Genomic DNA, 19,556 nt, shown 5'->3' on the forward strand with positions numbered 1-19,556 from the left:
CACACTGAACTTCGAAGCTGACATTGAGGAAAATTGAAGATGTTTTTCAGTTTAAGTGAATGTCTGAAACATCCAAAGTCTTTAGCAATGAAGTGATGGGAGACCAGCTTGAAATGAGAAGCAGGAGAAAGGCAAAGTACCCCTGTCTATCTCTTGTAAATCCAGGAAATTATATACATTTATAACTTAATCAGAGATTAGTATTTATCAGAAATTGTTACCAGAGAGATCAGTACCTCAGCACTAACTCAACACTGGCTTCACAGCAGGATGCATGCTCCCATTACAGTTTATTAAGCCATCCTAAATGGTAGCTAAATGCACCATGGTGTTCACTGGTCACCTGAGGAACCAATTAGTTATTGTGAGCTGAGCCTTTATAACAAGATGTAGCAACATCCAAGCACTTCATCTTCAGAAGCTGGGAACTGCAGTGGATGTTTTGGGGGAAATTCTGTTCCAGACCTTAAGCTCTGTAGCAGATGAGCTGTGGCACACAGAGACAGGATGGTGATGTTGACATTTGGAAACTGCTCCAGAATTTTGGATCTACTGTGCTGAGATAGGATCCCTCATTAGCCTGCTTCTTTAATTAGTCTGTTCTGCCACTTAAAAGCAGTTTTTAGTATAAAGTCCATGACACCATTTCATGCTTAGAGAATGTTCTTGCTTTTACAGTGTTTGTGTCAGTGTGTAACAGTGCAATGTGTTTTAAGGGTTTTTCTAGGCCTTTATATGAGAGTGTTGTCTTTAGATTTGTGATGCAAAAGTCTCCTAATTTACACTTGTGCTTTTTCAAGAAGCATTACATGGTAACAGATTTTTTTGCATGTTATGGGTATTCTGGCAGAAAAATTTCACAATTTTGCAAGCTTTTTGGGAGAGCTTTCTGTATAGAAATAATTCTTAGCATTTACTTCTTCTAGGCATGATTCCTTGTTTTATTACCAGTGATGTTTTGACAAAACAAAAAACCCAACTGTATTTTCTCTTTTGAAATATATTTGTTCTTGGTCTTTTTCTTGAATTTAGGTCTAATCAAAGGTTTAGCAGCTGTTCTGTGGTTGAGGAACTGACCCTGAGAGCAAAAAGTAACAAATTGCTTGAGCAGCTGCTGTTTCTACACTTACTTCTGTTGCCCCATTTAAATATAATTTCCTTTTTGATATGCATTTTCAGCTGAAAGAACCTCTAGTGTAAAGATAGTCTGAACAATTTTTATATTGTAGCTAATAAGTGTTGTTATCAACAAGAGCTGGAAGGACTGGCAAACCTGCCAACCACCTACACCATTTTTACAATCAAGTTGTTGTATTAAATATGCAATTTTTTTAGGGCCAAAAAAAATAACAAAATGTTTTGTTTATCCTGTCAACAAATAATAAGGCTATTTTTATATTGCTGAGGATTTTGGTCTCCCAAGAGCAGCTGGTTTTATCAGAAGCTTTCTCTGAGACAGTCAGTAATGTTTGAGGCAGGAACTTGACATGTTTCCCAAAGCCCCTAAATGAAGCAATCTGCTGCTTTCTAGTTCAGAAGTGCTCCAGCAAGGAGCCTTGCCCAGGATTTGGGGGCCAGGGGTCAGTCTGTGCCTGAGCAGTGAACCCTGGTCCTGCTTCCTCTGTGGTACCTGATGGAATCCTCCTTGGCAGAGATTTGAGAGCTGCCAGCTGCCTAACTGGGCACTGGTGTTTGTGCTTGCTGCTTTCCCTACGTGTGTCTTAATTCTGACCACTGGGATCTGTTCATGCTGTGTAACTGCACTTTGCATGGCTTCTGATTAATTGTGTTTTGCCTCTTTGTGATGAATTGCTCTTGGAATTCCAGGAGGTGATACCCTGTGAGCTTGAGCATCAGAGGCACAGAGCAGGAGGAGCTGCTCTGCTTGTCACTCACTACCTGAGCCAGTTTACCCAGAAAACAAATGTATTAACTTGATTGTGTGACTCACCTTTGGAAAATGTTCTTTAATGAACTATATATATTATATTTCATACTATATATATTATATTTACTATTCTGTATTGATTTCCATGTGTTGTAATCCTTGTTCAAAAAAATATTTTGGTCTGTTTTTTTTTTTAGTTGATCACAGCAGAGTTAAACTGACCTTAAAAACTCCTCCACAAGATTCAGATTACATCAATGCAAACTTTATTAAGGTATGTGCCAGTTTAACAGTTCTGTTCTTTTTAAGCTGTTTTTTCTTGTCAGTGCAGTTTTAATATTATAGTCTAACATAAGACTTTAAAGCTGTAAGGGGAGATATTATTTTATTATGACTTGAATAAATTTGCAAACATGATGTCATTTATAAGACAATCTTTCAAGCTTTGATTTTAGTCCTAAGTAGAAATAATATGTAAAATAGCTAATTTTAAAGTGGTAGGCATGTGCATTGGAGATTTATACCATAGGAAAATTCAGATGCAGTTGTTTTAACAGGTGACATTTTTAGGGACCATAAATGAGGTGTTTGACAAATTGTGTATGTTCATGTACATTTCACTCTGTTCATGGAGGAAGTGTGGCAATGAAATTAATATTCTAATATTCTTAAAGAGAAGTCAGAATTTGACTGAAAGCCTGTTACAGTTTTGTTTCAAAGTACTGATATCTTGAGCTGACTTTGTAGCTTTATTCTGATGCTGCTTCTACATAATATTTATTTTTCAGAAACAGGTAAAATCTAAATTTTCTTGCAGTAAATCTTCTGGCCTGAATGTTTAGCTTGAAAATTAATATAAAATTATATTTATTAATATAAATTCTAAAATTTTGTATTTTTGACATGTACTGGAGGGAAGAACTTAAATTTGTTCAAGAGGATGCTTTTTTACAGAAAGTTTTTCAATTTTTCATCACTAAATGTTTGAGTAACAAAGAAAATGCAGACTTAAAGGGAATCTTCAGAGTTTGAACATAGTCATTTCCTGTGACAGTCTCTGCAGTGCTGTAGCTGCTGTGATCTTGGGCTCCCTTGAGATTACCAGCTAAATTCCCACCAATGGAATTGGGAGTCATGTTTTGTATTCACCCTTCCTGTTATATATATATATATATATTTTTAAAAAAGGATATTCTAATTTTACACCACTATAACCCAAACCCTTTTTTAATTCAGTGCAGATAAATGTTCTTTACAAACATTAATGGTTCCTTTCTGCAATCCAGGGAGTACATGGGCCAAAAGCATATGTTGCTACCCAGGGTCCCTTAGCCAATACAGTCATAGACTTCTGGAGGATGATATGGGAATACAACGTTGCTGTAAGTAGCTGTAGAAAAATTCAGTGTTACCTTATTTCATGGCACTGTGACTGTGTATTTTTTATTATTATTATCAAAATATTGACAGTAATTTAGATTATTTGCTTCCCAAATGTTGCCTTTTGTAGTTGAATGCAATTAATATTATTTATTCAGTTTAATAATGTAAATTTAAAGTAATAATTTTGTTGAATGAACATTAAGTCCTTCATGTTTATGAATAGGTTTTTGCTTGTTTTATCTGTAAGGTATGAGAGCTTAGAATTCTGGCTTAAGGCAGACTGACAAAATCAAATACAGAACCAGCATGTGAAACAAAAAAAAAAAACCCAAACCCCTTACCTTTCTTTTTATGCTAATTTTGGGTTAGTTATTGCTTTATATATTCTATGTGTGTTTAAACAGCTTTTGTCAGGAATTAACTTTTAAATACTTGTGGAAATTGGATAGGTTTGACAATTTTTTTTGGAGGGGTAATTGTTTGACACTTATGTAATTGTTACTTACTGTTACTGTTACAAATAACTTACCTGTTGGTGCATTTTTATTGTGCTACTCATGCTTTCTGATATAGCTTCACCTAAGAAATTTGATTATTTGATTGATGGTCAAGGGTTTTTTGGGGGTAGGGGGGGGATGTTCCTATTTTATGCATTCTATGTCACTTTAAGCCAATATCGCTATGTTTCTTCCAGCTGGCAAATGATTCTATACTTTTATAAATTTAGACTTTATAGTCAGACTGAATAAATAAGGTATTTGTACAGGATTGCAGTGAATTTGAATTAAGTAGCCTTGAAGTGTTGTATTAGTGATGTAGGTTTTGTGAAGGATGAAACTTGGTTGCTGTTTTAGAATTAGAGGAGCGTGTGTATGCAGGAAAGAAAATATTGTTAATAATCAGTCTCTTCTGTAGTAACCACTTCAAGTGGATCAGGATCACCTGACAGAAGCAAGGGGTGAAGTGTGGGGTAAAATTACATGATCCAAAAACATCTAACTTGGGACATCTTTTTTTTCTTTTCAGATAATTGTAATGGCCTGTCGAGAATTTGAAATGGGAAGGGTATGTGTCCTAAATACAAAAATAAATGAGCTGTGCCCATATGGGGCAATAGCTGTGAAACTTCATATGCCAAATCTGTAACTGTGATAATAATACCAGATGAAGTGAGAATGCTTATCCTTACATTTCTGTACATAGGAAATGGTTCATGAGACTGCATTTCTCTGCCCCATTTGTAGGGTTACATGATTCTTTAGGTGTCATCTCAGTGGAATATGTGTTTGTGTGCAGAACTGTACCAAGGGCTGTTTCTGGCTGTGTCACTGTGGGAAAAGTGTCTTGCTCCTTGTGGGATGGAGGCCAACTATGAAAATCCCAAGTCCTTCAGAATTTCCTGTCAATTCATACAGCTGCAAAAACAATTTTTTTAAAATCTCTCTTCTTTATTCTTATGACCTTAGAAGGAAATCCAGAATTGTGAATTCCCAACTTTCATGAAAACTAAGCTTTCATTGCTCCCCTCTGCATGATGCTTAGGCATATGGTACAGGCAGACATGAAGTTTGCATTCTAGTTTGCAAAGTGTCTTTTGCCTGTATTTCTGTTGGTTGTTTGAGGTCTTGGTTTTGTTTTTCTCTTGTTATCCAAAAGGAAAGTTATTTTATTATCTTAAAAGAAGTCCAGAATAAGGCATTCAGGTTGTGATTTTGTCTGCTCTGCTTCTGTTAATCATCTTTCAGTACCATGAATGAATTAAATTGGACTTTTTTATTTAACAGAAAAAATGTGAGCGTTACTGGCCTCTGTATGGAGAAGCAGCTGTAACTTTTGGACCATTTCGTGTTTCTTGTGTAAGTATAAAGCTTTATAAATTAATTTTCAAGTATTTAGTGGGTTTCTAACTTATTCAATGAAATGTATGTAGTGGGCTTTTTAGTTGTTCACTACTAAATTTTACACAAGGACTCTCAAAGGAACATGCACATCTAAGCTGTGTGGTTTTTTGAATCCTCCTTGATTGTTTTATTTTTTTAAAGATGGGAACCTGTGTCCCTTGCTCTTGTATATTTTTATGTATTATTGCTTGAATGTCTGCACCAGACTCAAAAAATCAAAATCTTGTGCAGTTGTTTTGTGTGTTATGACTTGTGTCCTGAGTGAGCTGAAAGTACCACTGGAACAGGTTATTTTTATTAAGTTAGTTAGCATGACATGTTTTAAGGTGTTCAGAAAGAGTTTACATGCCTGCTTATTCAGCTATTAATACTACTTTGAAATAGTCTAACAAGAATTAAGTACACTTTGATTCATCTTGTCAGGGAAATACATACTTGCAAATTTTAGTCTATAAAGATTCTGAGTAACTTTTCCTAGGGTAAATCGATTCAAATTTGCTGCTTTTTGCCCTGCTTCTTGAGATACTGGGGAAAGGGGTTTGTGTGTTGTGATTGCCTTAACTACAGCAGAATCTGTTACCTGTGGGTACTCTGGTGTGTGTGGGCTGCATAGCTTTAAAACCTGCAGTGTTCCAGTTGTTGATGGGAAATGGTAAATTCCCAGGAGATAGAAACACATTAAAGCATATATTCATTCCTAAATTCTCTGTGGGAAGCTGTAATGCAACGTTTTTAAAGGCATCTTCAAATTCTGATGTTACTGATACTTAAAGTACAATAATATTGTTTGATTTCTGCAGTATAAACTTTCCTTGATATTCCAAAGGAAGATTTGAAAATTCTGTGAGCTAGAAGCTAGATTTTTTTGTCCACAACCAAGATAATTAGTGATTCTTTTAGATGCACCCTTAAAGGAGACATCACAGGATAGAGTGGTAAGAGGCTGAAATTTATACAGCAAAAGTGTTATAGGGGGATGGCTGTGAAAGGCAATTGTAAATTAAAAGTATGGAAAAATAAAGCAAAAGAGGTACTTAGAAATATTCTTATGGCTTGTTGATGACTTTGGTACAGACAATTTCAAAACTCACACTTTTACTTAAAAGTAACCCATTTTGCACATCCTGTGCAGCAAGCTGACTTGCTGGTTAATCAGTGTTTTGATTGCCCCTCTCTTGAGGAAATCATATATACAAAACCAATAAATTAAAAAAAAAATCCTGACTTTCAAGTTTGATGTTTTAGTTATGCCCTATGTGTTGCATATTGATTTTTTAATATTTTTTTCTAATTCATTATTGTTTTCTCATGTTTAGGAAGCTGAGCAAGCAAGAACAGATTATTTCATTAGAACATTATTACTTGAATTTCAAAATGTAAGTACACAGTTACTTCTGGTCTCACCTTCAATGAATGTTCAAAAGTCTCCAAAATGATACAATGTCAGAAACTCATGGAAGTATCTTCACTTTTTTAGGGGCTGATTATGGATGTTAATGATAAAGTTTGGAAGAGATGTTAAAATCTCAGGATATAAAGGAGGAATAGTGAAACTCTTTGCTTTTTTTATGTTCTTGTTTACCCAAATGGCTTAAGCTTTTCTTGTAAACTTACACTGAAATGTCAAATGTCAGACTTCATTTGACTGAAAAACAGCTACCAGTAAATAAAAACTGTAGAGCCCTCCTGTAAAAACACAAAGCATGAGTCTGTTTTACAGAATACCTGTAATTTTAATTGTCAATCAGCATTAATAAATGATTTATTGCAGGTTAGTCTCATTTGTGGTTATGTTTTCTTTATCAAAGCTTTGCTCCTTTTCAACAATGGATACCACAGCAGTTGTGAGAGCTGCTGAATCATGAGGGGAGTGATTTTGGGGAATAATTTTTGTCTGCAGTATTTGCTGGGAATGCATGAATTTATAAACAGTAACAGAAACTGAATAACTGGGCTGTGAGACACTTTAGATAACAGAAATTCTGTGTAGTAATTTGGGTTTGTGACATTGTTTGAAATGGTGCATTTCAAAACAGAACTGGATACCAAAAACCCCAGAGCAGAACCTTTTAATACTTTTCTTTTAATGCCCAAATATTGTATGAACGAGTTACTCCAGAGACTGTGGCTGGTGTAGATTTTGCCTGCCTGTACTACACATGCAAATGATGTTTGGCTGTTGGCTCTGGGGAGTTCTGTCCCAGTTAGAAGCCTGTGTACTGCTTAAAAACTGAGCAGAAACACAAAGTTACAGTTTGTGCTGAGCTTTTGATCTTAGCAAGGAAACAAGTTTGTTCCTGTGAGGAGCAATTTAACTGAAAGGGTTAACAAGATGTGTTGATATTTGATCTGTGCATCTGATAAAGTGGTTTTTCTTCAGATTTATGTAGCAGATTTGCTTGAGGATTCCTGTAAAATTAACTGCAGACTTTTCATCTTTCTTTGAAGTATTCTAAGCATAGCCTTGCACTGAGGAGGAAAAGCGTATTTGTGGTATAAAGTAATATCCTTTTAAGTTTGCTTTCAGGTTTTCTAGAATAATTATATGTTTTGTCACTTCTGTAGCATTTGCAGTGGATTATCATACAAACAGAAGCTATGCAAAAGGATTTAAAATTTCCATAAATCTACAAAGTTATTTTAGTTTCTAGGAGGAAAACCAGTTCGACTGAAACTTGATTATTTTCAAGAAAGAACTTTGGTTTTTTAGTGTATAAGTGGCAGTAGAGAAAAAGGACTATGAAGGTTGTTTTAAATGTTTGATTTTCATATTTAAAAAAATTATTTTTTTCCTCCTGATCATTCTGCTTATGTGAAAAATCAATAGTCTTTTTAAAAGTAATTAAGTGAATTTTTTGGTGGACCTTAATAGATCGCTGTAACTCTTCCTTTTTAGTGATGACCTTGGTTTTACATCATCGCCTAGATTTTTAAATTTGTGCTTTCTTAGGCTGTGTTTTCTCTTGTTTTAGCTAGCTATGGTGTTTTCAGAGAGCTGGGAAAAGTCAACATCAAAAATAGATAAATTATGCTCAAGAGGCCTGCTATGTTTCTTCTCACATAATGAAACAGAAGGTAGTGTAGGTCTTGAAACCTGTAGGCAGTAATGAGGATCAGAACCTTGATGCTCTGCAGTGCATGACTTGGGGGGATACTGGAACCCAGAGTGAGCACCAGCACGGGAAGGTGCAGCAGAACGAGCTGCTGGTTCTGCTGGGTGCTGCAGCTGCTTTGGGTAGTGATGAAAGGGAGGATTTTCAGGGATTCAGGTGGATGAGTAACTAAGCTGTTCTAAAGCCTGCTTCTTACCTTGCCTTCACTACTGTTCTAGCTCCTGCTACTGGAATAAAAGTGTGCCTGTTGTTGTTGCAAGTGTGATCCATATTTAGATATGGGCTCGATTATTTCTGTTGTTTTCCTTATTTCCCTCTGTGAGCATGTGCATGTGTGCACACACTTTATTTTGTAGTGTTACAAAACAACACCTTTGCCCCCATTTTTCTTCATTAATGTAAGTTACTGAAGTACAAAGAGAAAAAGAAAGATAAAAGATTCTTTCTCCACTTCCAAGTTATAGCTGTAAGGACATAGAGCCTTTTCATATGGTGCAGCACTGCTGGTCCTTTACCCATGTAATAGAAAGGGCCTTCTGAACTGTCCCATAGGGCATCTTCTCATGCATTATCAGCACTTCAAATATGATTTCAAAATTTCTCTTCTATTTTTGGAAGTGGTATAAGCTGTAGGGTTTTTCAATCCAGTAAATGACTTGTCAGAGCAAAGGTTCATAGGACTGCTGTGGTGCAAGGTGAAATGTGTGCTGTCACTAACAGCTCTCTCCCTGCTCTCCCTTAGGAGACTCGCAGTGTTTATCAGTTTCATTATGTCAACTGGCCTGACCACGATGTCCCTTCGTCTTTTGATTCTATTCTGGACATGATCAGCTTGATGAGAGAATACCAGGAACACGAGGATGTTCCTATTTGCATACACTGCAGGTATCAAATGGATTTATCTTTTCATTTTAAGCATTTTCGTTTTTTGAAGTCTAGACTTTTGTTATGGGATGCACTGGTTTTGGTTTTGAGTCCAAATTGAGTTATTTTAGTTGAAAAATTCTCATGACAAAATTTAAGTCAAAATCATACAGACTTCATTTTCTTAAAACTGATGCCACAGTGAAATTTTGCTTTTACTTTAGTTTAAGACAGAATATCAGTCAGAAAAGAATGAACCTTTGAAAGGGGACCTGTTTTGAAGTTAAGACATAAATCCTTGTGAGGACAAAACAGACTTTGAAGATCACTGCAAATCAGCTTGAGAGTAAAGGCTCCATTCTCAATAGGAGAGACTACATACCACCACTAAGAGCTCTGTGTTCTAATATGATGAAAAAGATCTTTAAGAGCAGGTGGCAGTTTCCAGTTGGGAAAACTTTGCTTCTAAACAACAGTTTCATGATTGACCTGAAATTTGGCTGCCAGAACTGTTGAGACTGAATTGCTATGAAAATATTTTGCTGCATTGAGACTTTCTGACAATTTATCTGAAAGTCTTGCCTCTTGTTTTTAATGCTTTCTAAAACAACAAAAGTTCATGTGTTATGTCAGGAAAAATTGAATTCAGATTTATAAGCCAGGACAGGTTAAATTCATGGGAGTTATTAAGTCTTTAGAGCCTAGTTATTCTCTCAGGGCTGCATTCTTTTTTTGAGTTGTCACTCTTAAGTGAGGTCTAAAAACATAAACTGACCTAGCACTGAAATCTATTCACTTTGTCCTGTTCTTTTTGAATCTCAATATAATTCTGAATGTTGATTCTTTACAGCAGTGTAATTATAATGTAATAAATATTAATAAATTATAACTCTGCATGTGTAAAACAGAGGAATTCATACAATTAGGAAAAATAAATAAGATAGTTTGCTGTCATTCTTAAACTTTCAGATTTATTTTTTTAGCTAAAGAGGAAAAAATATGGATGTGATACTAAATCAGAATAATGTGGCAAGTCTTTCAATGTCTTCTGTTTTGCCATTTTACATCATTTATCATTAAACTGGGAGAAGACCACACCTGATGAAGCAGTAGTGGCTGGGAATAGTGTGACAAAAGGGAGAGGCAGTAAAATTGTCAACACTGAATCATCTTTCATGACTGCAGTTCCAAATGGCAGTTTGGAAAACTTGCTTTAAAAGATTCAATGCTTCATTTTGCTCTGCTCATTTTATTTTTAAGACACTGCAGTGTCAGGCTGAGTGAAATTAAAATGATAGTTGAGGGATTTGGATAATTTTTTTTTATTTGGACTTTTGAAATATGAGGCTTATAGCTTTTTTATCAAATTTAAATAATATCTAACACCTCTCCTTTTATGTTATAGTGCAGGGTGTGGAAGAACAGGAGCCATCTGTGCCATAGATTATACATGGAATTTGCTTAAAGCTGGGGTAAGGAATCCTAAAAGAAGTTTTATGACATTCTGTAATTTCATAACAATGATTGATTGAGCTTCCAAGTGTTCAAAAATAGGGAAATGTTCAGGACATTCTGGAACTCTTCACAGGCTGGATTTTAGTTTCATTGCACTCGTGCTTTACTATGACCTTTCCTTTGACAGCAAGTTTTTATCTAAATAGGTCACTATAAAATTCTAATTAAAAAAAAAATAGATTTCAATATAAATTGATTTTTAAATTTAACTTTTTCAGTCTCTGATTTATCGTGCAGCTCAAATATCAAGGGATAACTTCATTCTGGGAGTTTTAGATTATGAAGCATTGTTAACATTGCAGTGCCATATTAATGGCATTGGCTATTTCATTTCAAAAATGCTTGAAATGCTCTCATCTGGTCTAAATCAAAGGTAAATTTGGAGTTGCTTTGAAAAAAAATTTAATAGTTGCAGTGTGAAGAGAACAGATTAGCTTTTTTTTTATTGTTACCTATAAAAGTTACACTTATGGTTTTGATGTTTAACAGGTTTTGTGTTGTTGCTGTGACAGTTATGTCATTGTAAATAACTTTCTTCTGTATTTCAGAAAATACCTGAAGAATTCAATGTATTTAATTTAATACAGGAAATGAGGACACAGAGGCATTCTGCAGTGCAAACAAAGGTAGAGTTTGTTTTCAAATGAATGTGATAATATGTCACTATTCTTTGAAAAGATCTTGTGCATTAATTTTTATCTGGTACCTTACAGGAGCAGTATGAGCTTGTCCATCGAGCCATAGCACAACTGTTTGAAAAGCAACTGCAAAAATATGAGAGTTGTGCAGACTGGAAGATTGCAGATGGAGTGGTAGGTGTCTTTCCCATATGTAGCTGTTAGCTGATGATGAAAATTCTCCTGTGAAGTTGTTTTTAGTCTTCAATGGTGTGATCTTATTAAGTTCTCATGTTTTTTAAAGTGCTGCTTGCATTGAAATAGGTTAGGGGAGAGAAATAGAAGTTTAAAATGCTTTTGGCAGAGAGCTTCATGTTCCACCCTTTTAACAAAGAACAGGGAAGTGGAAAAAAATATTCTTCATTGGTATTTACAGTATTTGAGGATTTTTTTGTCTTTCTATCCTTCCCCTTTAAGTTTCATGTCTCCTGTAGGTTTATCCTCTTTTTTTATGTTTAGGTATGTTTTCTTGGCTGTTGCTGTACACTGTATGAAAAATGGGTTTTTGAATTAATATATTCTTTGTCTCCCACAGTCCAGAACTCGGTACCACCCTTTGTCCCTGGATTGTGTTTTGTTTATTCAGTGATTTTCTGTCCCTAATTGGTGCAGATTCCATAGCTCTCTAGAGGGAGTATGAGGGGTATGTCCAGGATTCTGAAATATCTGGAAGCAATTTTAAATGTGCTTTTATTAATAAGCATCCCATTTATTTTAGGGATTTAGTTATCCTATATGTGCTTTCTAGGAAGTCTAGCATATTTTCAGTTCTTGGATTAAATGTATCCACCCTTTTGATAGCTCTTGAGAATTTATATTGTTCATGCAGTACTTATGAGGTCTTTAGTCATGGCAAGGAGCCTGTTGACTAATTGCAGTATGGATAGGGCTGGCTGGTTTTATTTGTTACAGGTTTGATTAAGCTGATGTGTGATTCTTATTTTTTTTTCCCTGAGAAATGAGCATAGCAGGGTTTGGAATATGCAGATTGATTAGCTTTGTACAAAAGTTATTTCTAAGTGCTGGAGTTTTGATTATAAAATAATAGGTAGATCAGCCTACTGTATTTTCTGGTTATTTGCCTTAAATCTGACCTGTGTCTGTGCTCTTATATAGGATCAAAAATGTCTCTTATTTACTTATTCCTATTACTATATATACACTAAATGACTTGCATATTCCAGAGGATGAGTAAAGCTGTGGCAGATTATGGTGGTGCTCTGTAACAAAGGCAAGTGCTGTCTTCAGCACAGCTTGAGAGATTTGCTGACTAATAAAGCAAGACTTGATAGAAAATGGATAGGCAATGTATATGGGGGTGAGAGAGGGGTAAATCCCAGCTCTGAAAAGGCAGTGATGGAGTGTGAGTTTTGAGTTTTACTTGTTTATGATCAACAAGTTGTAAAGGAAATTGAGTTTTAGCAGTTACTTGGAAACTGGTGGGAGCAGAGAATGTAATGTCCTCGTGTGGGTACTTGCAGTTGGACTACTGACTGCATGTCAAGTCTGCTTATCTCAAAAATGTTACAGAATTTGAACATTAAACAACTGGACAAAGATCAAAGGTGTTGGAAGGCTCAATCTAAAGAACAGCCAGACTGAGATGGAGAAAAACATGGCTGAGGTTAAATACAACAGAGGCTGACTAACAACAGAATGCTGATTACCCTTAACTTTTTCTAAGGACACCAGTGAGACCTGAAAGACTTAATAAAAAAGTGACATTTGTATAACAAATGCAACATGAAGCTGCAGAGCTCCTCGCAGCTGAAAGCCTGTGTCTTTGGGTGAATATCTCACCATCTTGGAATCTTCTTCCATGAGTTTCACTGACCTCTGACCTATGAAATTCCAGAGTTGCAATCTGTTGGAAAACATTCCAGGGAAGGATCCCAGTATGCCTGCTCTGATCTTATTCTTCCCTGGAAGTTCCCTTTTGGTCACTGCTGGAAGCAGGGCCAAGTACATCTTTGTCTGACTAGGCAGAGCCCTTTTTGTGTTGGGAAATGATGCTTCTTCCTACTGTTACTTGAATCATTCTGCAGAAAGGTTGAGGGGAAAAAAAATCTCATAGGTGAAGAATTTCTGTATCTAAAAGTTTGGTACTTAAATTTGTTACTGTCCATTTGTTATAAAATTTGCTTTCAAGGAATTAACTGGTATAGGCTTAACTTCAGGATTTATAAGGGAAACTTCACATATCTGGTTAAATATTTTCTTGTAGTTTTAACCTGATTCTCAGAACTTTGAAGCTCGCTTGAGACATCACTTTGATATTCTGATAAAGCTCCTTTTTTACTTCCAGGAGTGTGTGTAGCATCTGTTGTGTATAATGTCTGATTTTCCCCAGAAATTTGCTAGTTTGCTTTCTTTAAAAAAAACAAACATTCTGGGATGTATCCTGGTTAAAAAACTAAATCTGAGGCAGGAATTTTTCTAGTAACTTTATTAAATAAAATGTAGTATTCTAAAGCTCCTTCATGTATGTTACTCTGCCTGCAGATGCTACAGCAACTATGAAATCTTCAATATGTGAACAGTTCTGGTTATGTCCAATGAAAACAATTCCAAATAAATTCATGTGCCTACTTTGGCTATAATTCTGTTAGTTAAGTAGGAGATGCTACTGGGCTGAAGAGGAAATGTTATTTGTTCTATTTTGATAACACTGTGAATAGCTGGAGTGCTCCGTAGGGTCGGTTTCATGGTTTTGTTTTCCTCCTGCTGTTCTCATTTCAGGCAGTGTTGAAATGGGTTGAGTTCCAGAGCTCTGTGAGCAGGGCTTGCCAGCAACATCCCAGTAAATCCCAGTAAAAGTTTAATCTGATTGGCACTGAGGGGCAGCATTCATGGGGAAGTAGCTCAGACACAATCCCAAACGTGTGTTCCTGGGAACCTGCCAGCTCTGCCCTGCTGGAAACAATACTGTAAAAAGTCAGCAGCAAGGCATGCAGGGTTTGAACAGGGACTTAGGATAGCGTTAGAATTTCCCTCAGAATTTGATAGATCCCAAACCATGTCAGAAATACACAATATGCTTTGATGTAGGAAATGTATACTCTTACCATGTAGTTATACCTATTGTGAATGTGTAGAACTGCAAACGTTTAACATAACACTAAGTATTTAAATGAAATGAAATAAGGAAAGCTCTGCTCAGATACCAGTAATTTCAACAGTACCCCAAGCAGCCAAATTTCAAGGTAAAGAATTGCTACTCAGGAGCCATTTTTTTGTGATAAGGAAAGAATTCAGATGGTGAATTTGATAATCAGAACTATTCCCTTCCCCTACTTAGTAGTACTTTCAAGTTACCAAACAATTAAGTTGGAACAGAGTCTTGGAGTGAAGCCTTTCCCACTGAAATTCTTGATCATATTGTCATGTATTTCAAGTCAGTAACTGTGCTTCTCACCCTCATTGGCTTTGTTAGTACTGCTGGGAAAATATTACACTTGGTGTTGTGTTTGGAAGCCTTGAAAGATATGTGAAATCATTAGTCTTGGTCATCTGATAAGGTATCAGTCAGATTTGTATCAGTAAAATATTTTATGAGTTATTGGAGAAGGTTCTTCATGAGCTGAAGTGAACTGGAGCTGTGAATTTTAGCTGTCTTGGAAAGTCTGAATCATATGGAATTTCATCAAGTTGGATGTTCTGTTTGGAAGTCAGAAAAAGAAAATTGGTTAAAAGACAAACAACCAAGCTCACTCTCAATTCAGAAATGTTTCTTGTTGAATTTTTTCTCTTGACAGTACCAAGCATGTTAGGGTACTGCAAGTCCTTGCTTTGCCCTTACCCATCAGTAGAATCTTGTGTTAATAAACACTTTCTCCAAAATCTGGCAGTGCTGGTGCTCTCAGGGTCTCTTGCATTTTGTGCTGTAAAAGCAACAGAGTTCTGTTGCTGTGGTTGACTGCACGTGTAGAACTCACAGAGGAATCAGCTGCTATAAGAAGAATGTTGTTATTTGAAACATTCATGGTTTAGAAACTGGAAGTGAAAAGACTGTGCTGTTCATATTCTCTTTGCTGTTTGGCAGCTTGGACGGATATTTTTTGTCATTGCAGCCTTCTAAAAAATCATGTATTTCTTCAGAGACATTGATCTCGTTGCCTCTGTTGGAATGTTTTATTAAATCTGAGTCACTTGAGTGTATCATTTCAATCTGAAGTATTTCTCTTTTTATCTACTGATGCTCAGTGATTCCCATGCTGCTTTATAAAAAGGGCAAAAGGAATGCCTCAATTCCTTTTAAGGGAAAACATGAGATTACTTCTGGAGGAGTCTTTGCAGTAAATTTGCCAGTATTTTACTAGTACAGAAAGCTTCTGAATGATATTAAATATTTCCACAGTGAGTTTCCAAAAGAAAATGATACATTGCAATTCCTGGGAAAAAGGTTTTGAATTGTAGTTCAGTGTGTGTGAAATCTCAGTCTAAGACTCTATTTGCCTGAAGTTAGTGACAGCACTGTTTGGTGATTGAGCCGGGGTAGAAGCAGGAGGGAGAAAAACCCCCCTTGGGAGGTGATAGCACAGTTTGGGTTACCTCAGCCAGTGAGAATTCCTTGTTTCTCTGCATTACTACGGGAACACAAGTTACTCTGCATTTTAGTAGACTAGGGGCAATCTACACAAAGTATTTGAGTTTATGGCCTTGTTAGTTGTTAATGTAGTCTTTGTAGGTATGTGCTCATTGTATATCTGCAATTTAACAGAATACCTAGAAATTCCTAACTATGAGCACTTTGACTTGATTTCAGTAGCTGCTCCCTCACTGGAGCAACTCCAAGGGAACTCTTGACCTGTTGAACATTTGATGCAAATAGACACAAAGGTTGGGGAAAGATCCTTTTCTTTTCTTTCAACATTTTGCAGTGAGAAGACACTGCAGTGAGACAGTAGGGTAGTTGTCTTCTGTGAGAAAGCAGGGTGCTACACTGAGCACTTAGTGAACTGCACATTTGTTAATCCATTTTTAAAACATGATTCTGTATGATAACCCCTGTGAGTTACTTGTGTTGTCCTGGTTTGTCTAAGCTGATACTTTTAAAAATTGTGCTGTGTGTGCCTGAGAATGCAACATCTGTCTAGAGAAGCAAGGGAGTGCTGACTGATGTTGATAAGCTGTGCTTAGTTAGGAAGGCTGTGGAAGGCTTTTTCTTAATACCACCATCTGCTCCTCTCAACAGATGCAGTCATCCCAGAGAGATAGCCTGTATTCACTTTCAGAGCTGAGCTTCCTCCTTTCTGCTCTCTGCTAGTTTTTGTGCATGTTTGCCTATTTGCTTAGTTTGATGTTCATGACAGGGAAATCTGTGAGTTGGTGTCACTCAAGGGTGAGAAATACTCAAAATACTGGTTATTCCCTATTCTTGTAACACAGAACTGAGAACAAGTGACAGGGAATGACTTCTCTAAAAGTAAACAAAGCCTTCACAGAAACATCAATCCATTGAGCTAATTAAGGAAAGTAGCAAAGTACCTCTTTTTTTTGGTGACAGCAAATCCTGTAATCATTCTTGCTCCTCGTTCAATGTAACTGAAACAGTGAATGGATCTGGAGTTGAACCTGATTCACAAGTGAAACTTTTGACACCTCTCTGTCTTCCCTGTGTACAAAATCGGGGTAACCACTGGTGTTTCTGGTGTTAAGTTTAAAAGTACCATTTTGTGTGTGCAGATTATCTTGTCGGGTTTTAAATTTTTCTTTTTCAAGGAATTGTTTTTGTAAATTCTGTGGTTGTGCATGTGCCTTGGACATTTGAGTTTATATATTTTTTTAAGGCTTATACCTATGTTTTGTTACCAGTAACAAAAATGGCAGTGCCCTTTCAGCTACTTCTGCCAGTCTCAATGAGAAACAGCTTGTTACTGTATATGTGGAGTTTTAAAAAGCTTTGACATATGTTAGCTTCTCTAATAAGCTTTTTCTTCTGCCTGAGAGAAAAGCATATCTCAGGAAACATTCTGTTCACAAACACTTCACTTTACAAACATAGAAGGACAGGGATGCAGCTGCTGGTTTGTTTTCTGGACAAGTTAGTCTGGAGCCAACAGGCACACCCTTTCCCTTGCCATTAGCCTTTAGAAAAATGAGTGCATAAATAAGAAATGTGTTCCTGAAAACTTCTGTGCTGGTGGAACTGAAGTGGGAGACTTTCCTGCTCTGTTGTAGGATGGAGAGGTTGGTGGTGAGGGGGAGGAACTCTTGTGGAGTCTCTCTCTTTCTAGTATATCCTTCTGCCTTGTGCAACTGGGATGGGCTGCGGTGCTGAAGCAAGGCCAGCAGCCCACTCTGTGCTCAGGGTGCAGTTGTTTAGGATGCATTCATTTCTAGCTTTGGTTGTTAGCACTTCTGAGTAAGGGGAGCCTTTTTAGTACAATACCAGTGCACTCAGTGCTATCCATAGTGACAAATACATAAGAGAGATTCAGAGTTTGCATTGCACAACTGGGGGAAGTGGGGAGGAACATGACACAACCATTGAGCAGGAAACAGAGTTTCTTGTTGAATACTGGGAGCCTCAGTATCTTTGGCACCAAGCTTCAGCATGGTCCTCTGCCTGAATGAGGCAATAAAATTAATGTCCATATTTGTTAAAGGCAAAATGATCTGTATGGTCACTCATTACTTGATGTCAAAAAGTAGGAAATTGCTTTTTTACATTTTTGAGAGAAGCTGGTAGAGGATTGGATGTTCATGCCCCATGGTAATGTTTCCAGTATTGGGAACCCCAAATTTGGATGCAAACCACTGTAGACATACTAATTAAAAAACCCCAAAACAACTCACATTCATGTTTTTCCCCTGTCATTAGCTGCATCCAAAGCAGCATGGGCAGCAGGTGAAGGCAGGTGATTCCCTGCCTGAGAGCCCACCTTGGGTTCTGCCTCCAGCACAGGAGGGACCTGTTGGAGTGAATCCCCAGGAGAGACACAGAGATGAGCAGAGGGATGAACAGAAGACATTGAGGGAGTTGTGGTTGCTCAGCCTGGAGAGAAGAAGGCTCCAAGGAGATCTCATTGTGGCCTTGCAGTGCTTCCAGGGAGCTCATGAGAGAGATGGGGACAGGGTTTTTAGCAGGGCCTGTTGCAGTAGGACAAAACAATGGTTTTAAATTCAGACAGTACATTCAGACTAGATGGAAAGAAGAAATGTTTTGTGGTGAGGGTAATGAAACAGTGGAACAGGTTGCCCGGAGAGGCTGCAGATTCCCCATCCTGGTATTCCTGCCAAGATCCAAGGCCAGCTTTGACAGGGCTCTGAGTAACTTGATCTTTTCAAAGATGTCCCTGATCATTGCAGGAAGGTGTGGATTAAATGGCCTTTGCAGGTCCCTTCCTACAGAAACTGTTCTATGATTGTATGAAACCAAACAACCTTGATTGACTGCAGTGGGAGCTTCAGTGGTGTTCATTTAAATGTGAGTGGCTTTTATCTGCTGATTGAATCTTACTCCAAAAAGCCCCTGATGGTTACAGCCAGTGGTCAGCAGGACAATGAACTCCCTGTGCAATTCCCTGAAAGGGCTAACACCATCCATTCATTAAGGAACAATGGAGTGTTTCTGCTGGAGTACTTGTGCAATGTTATATTTGACAGCAACTTAATGGGGGCAGTTAGGAAAAAACAGTAGGAAAGATCAAAATAGTTCATTTTTTTCTCCATTTTTTCACAGGTAAAGCTTCACTTAGTACACTGAAGAATAGAATTTTATAATAGACTCTTCACAGTAGCCAGCAGCAGTATGGTAACCTTTAAGACAAGTAATGGAAGTTAAAAACATATAACTAATTAATCTGAATTTAAATAAAGTTAGTTAACTGTTGAGGCAACTTGTAGTTTATCTTCCAAAGCAAAAATTGCTCACTGAATTCAAATGCAACTATCACATCTGAAGCAGAAGTTTAACAGGGAATTCCCTTTTGTTCTATAAGACTGAAGGAGGTCAGGCCTTATCACCAGTCTCAGCAGGCAGGCTGGCAGATAGCAGATCCTACTGCCTGAACATGGTATTGGGCTTTGAAATCTATTACACCCATTTGGGATATTTGTTGTTCTTTTTAAAGATTGCTTTTTCAAAAGAGAACTCCTGCAGGAATAGCCTTCAGGTAAAATAGGCATTAAAATTAAGATAAACACTAAGGTTCTTCTTGGTTTTGTTGGGTCTTTGGCTGTGGCACATGTTTGGAAATAGAATGTCAGCTTT

The 19,556-nt window shown here is 36.9% G+C and overlaps 1 protein-coding gene across 1 annotated transcript in view; it reads left to right on the forward strand.

Annotated features, from left to right (window-relative positions):
* Positions 1–19,556, forward strand: part of PTPN12 (protein tyrosine phosphatase non-receptor type 12) — a 69,310-nt gene that overhangs the window by 32,819 nt on the left and 16,935 nt on the right. Inside the window, exons 3-11 of the mRNA XM_064702918.1 lie at positions 2,086–2,162; positions 3,175–3,270; positions 4,298–4,336; positions 5,056–5,127; positions 6,489–6,548; positions 9,028–9,170; positions 10,555–10,621; positions 11,213–11,290; positions 11,378–11,476. Coding sequence (XP_064558988.1) covers positions 2,086–2,162; positions 3,175–3,270; positions 4,298–4,336; positions 5,056–5,127; positions 6,489–6,548; positions 9,028–9,170; positions 10,555–10,621; positions 11,213–11,290; positions 11,378–11,476 — 731 coding nt within the window. The remainder of the gene's footprint in view (positions 1–2,085; positions 2,163–3,174; positions 3,271–4,297; positions 4,337–5,055; positions 5,128–6,488; positions 6,549–9,027; positions 9,171–10,554; positions 10,622–11,212; positions 11,291–11,377; positions 11,477–19,556) is intronic.

This window comes from Zonotrichia leucophrys, chromosome 1A (genome assembly GCF_028769735.1).
Source record: "Zonotrichia leucophrys gambelii isolate GWCS_2022_RI chromosome 1A, RI_Zleu_2.0, whole genome shotgun sequence".
NCBI classification, from domain to species: domain Eukaryota; kingdom Metazoa; phylum Chordata; class Aves; order Passeriformes; family Passerellidae; genus Zonotrichia; species Zonotrichia leucophrys.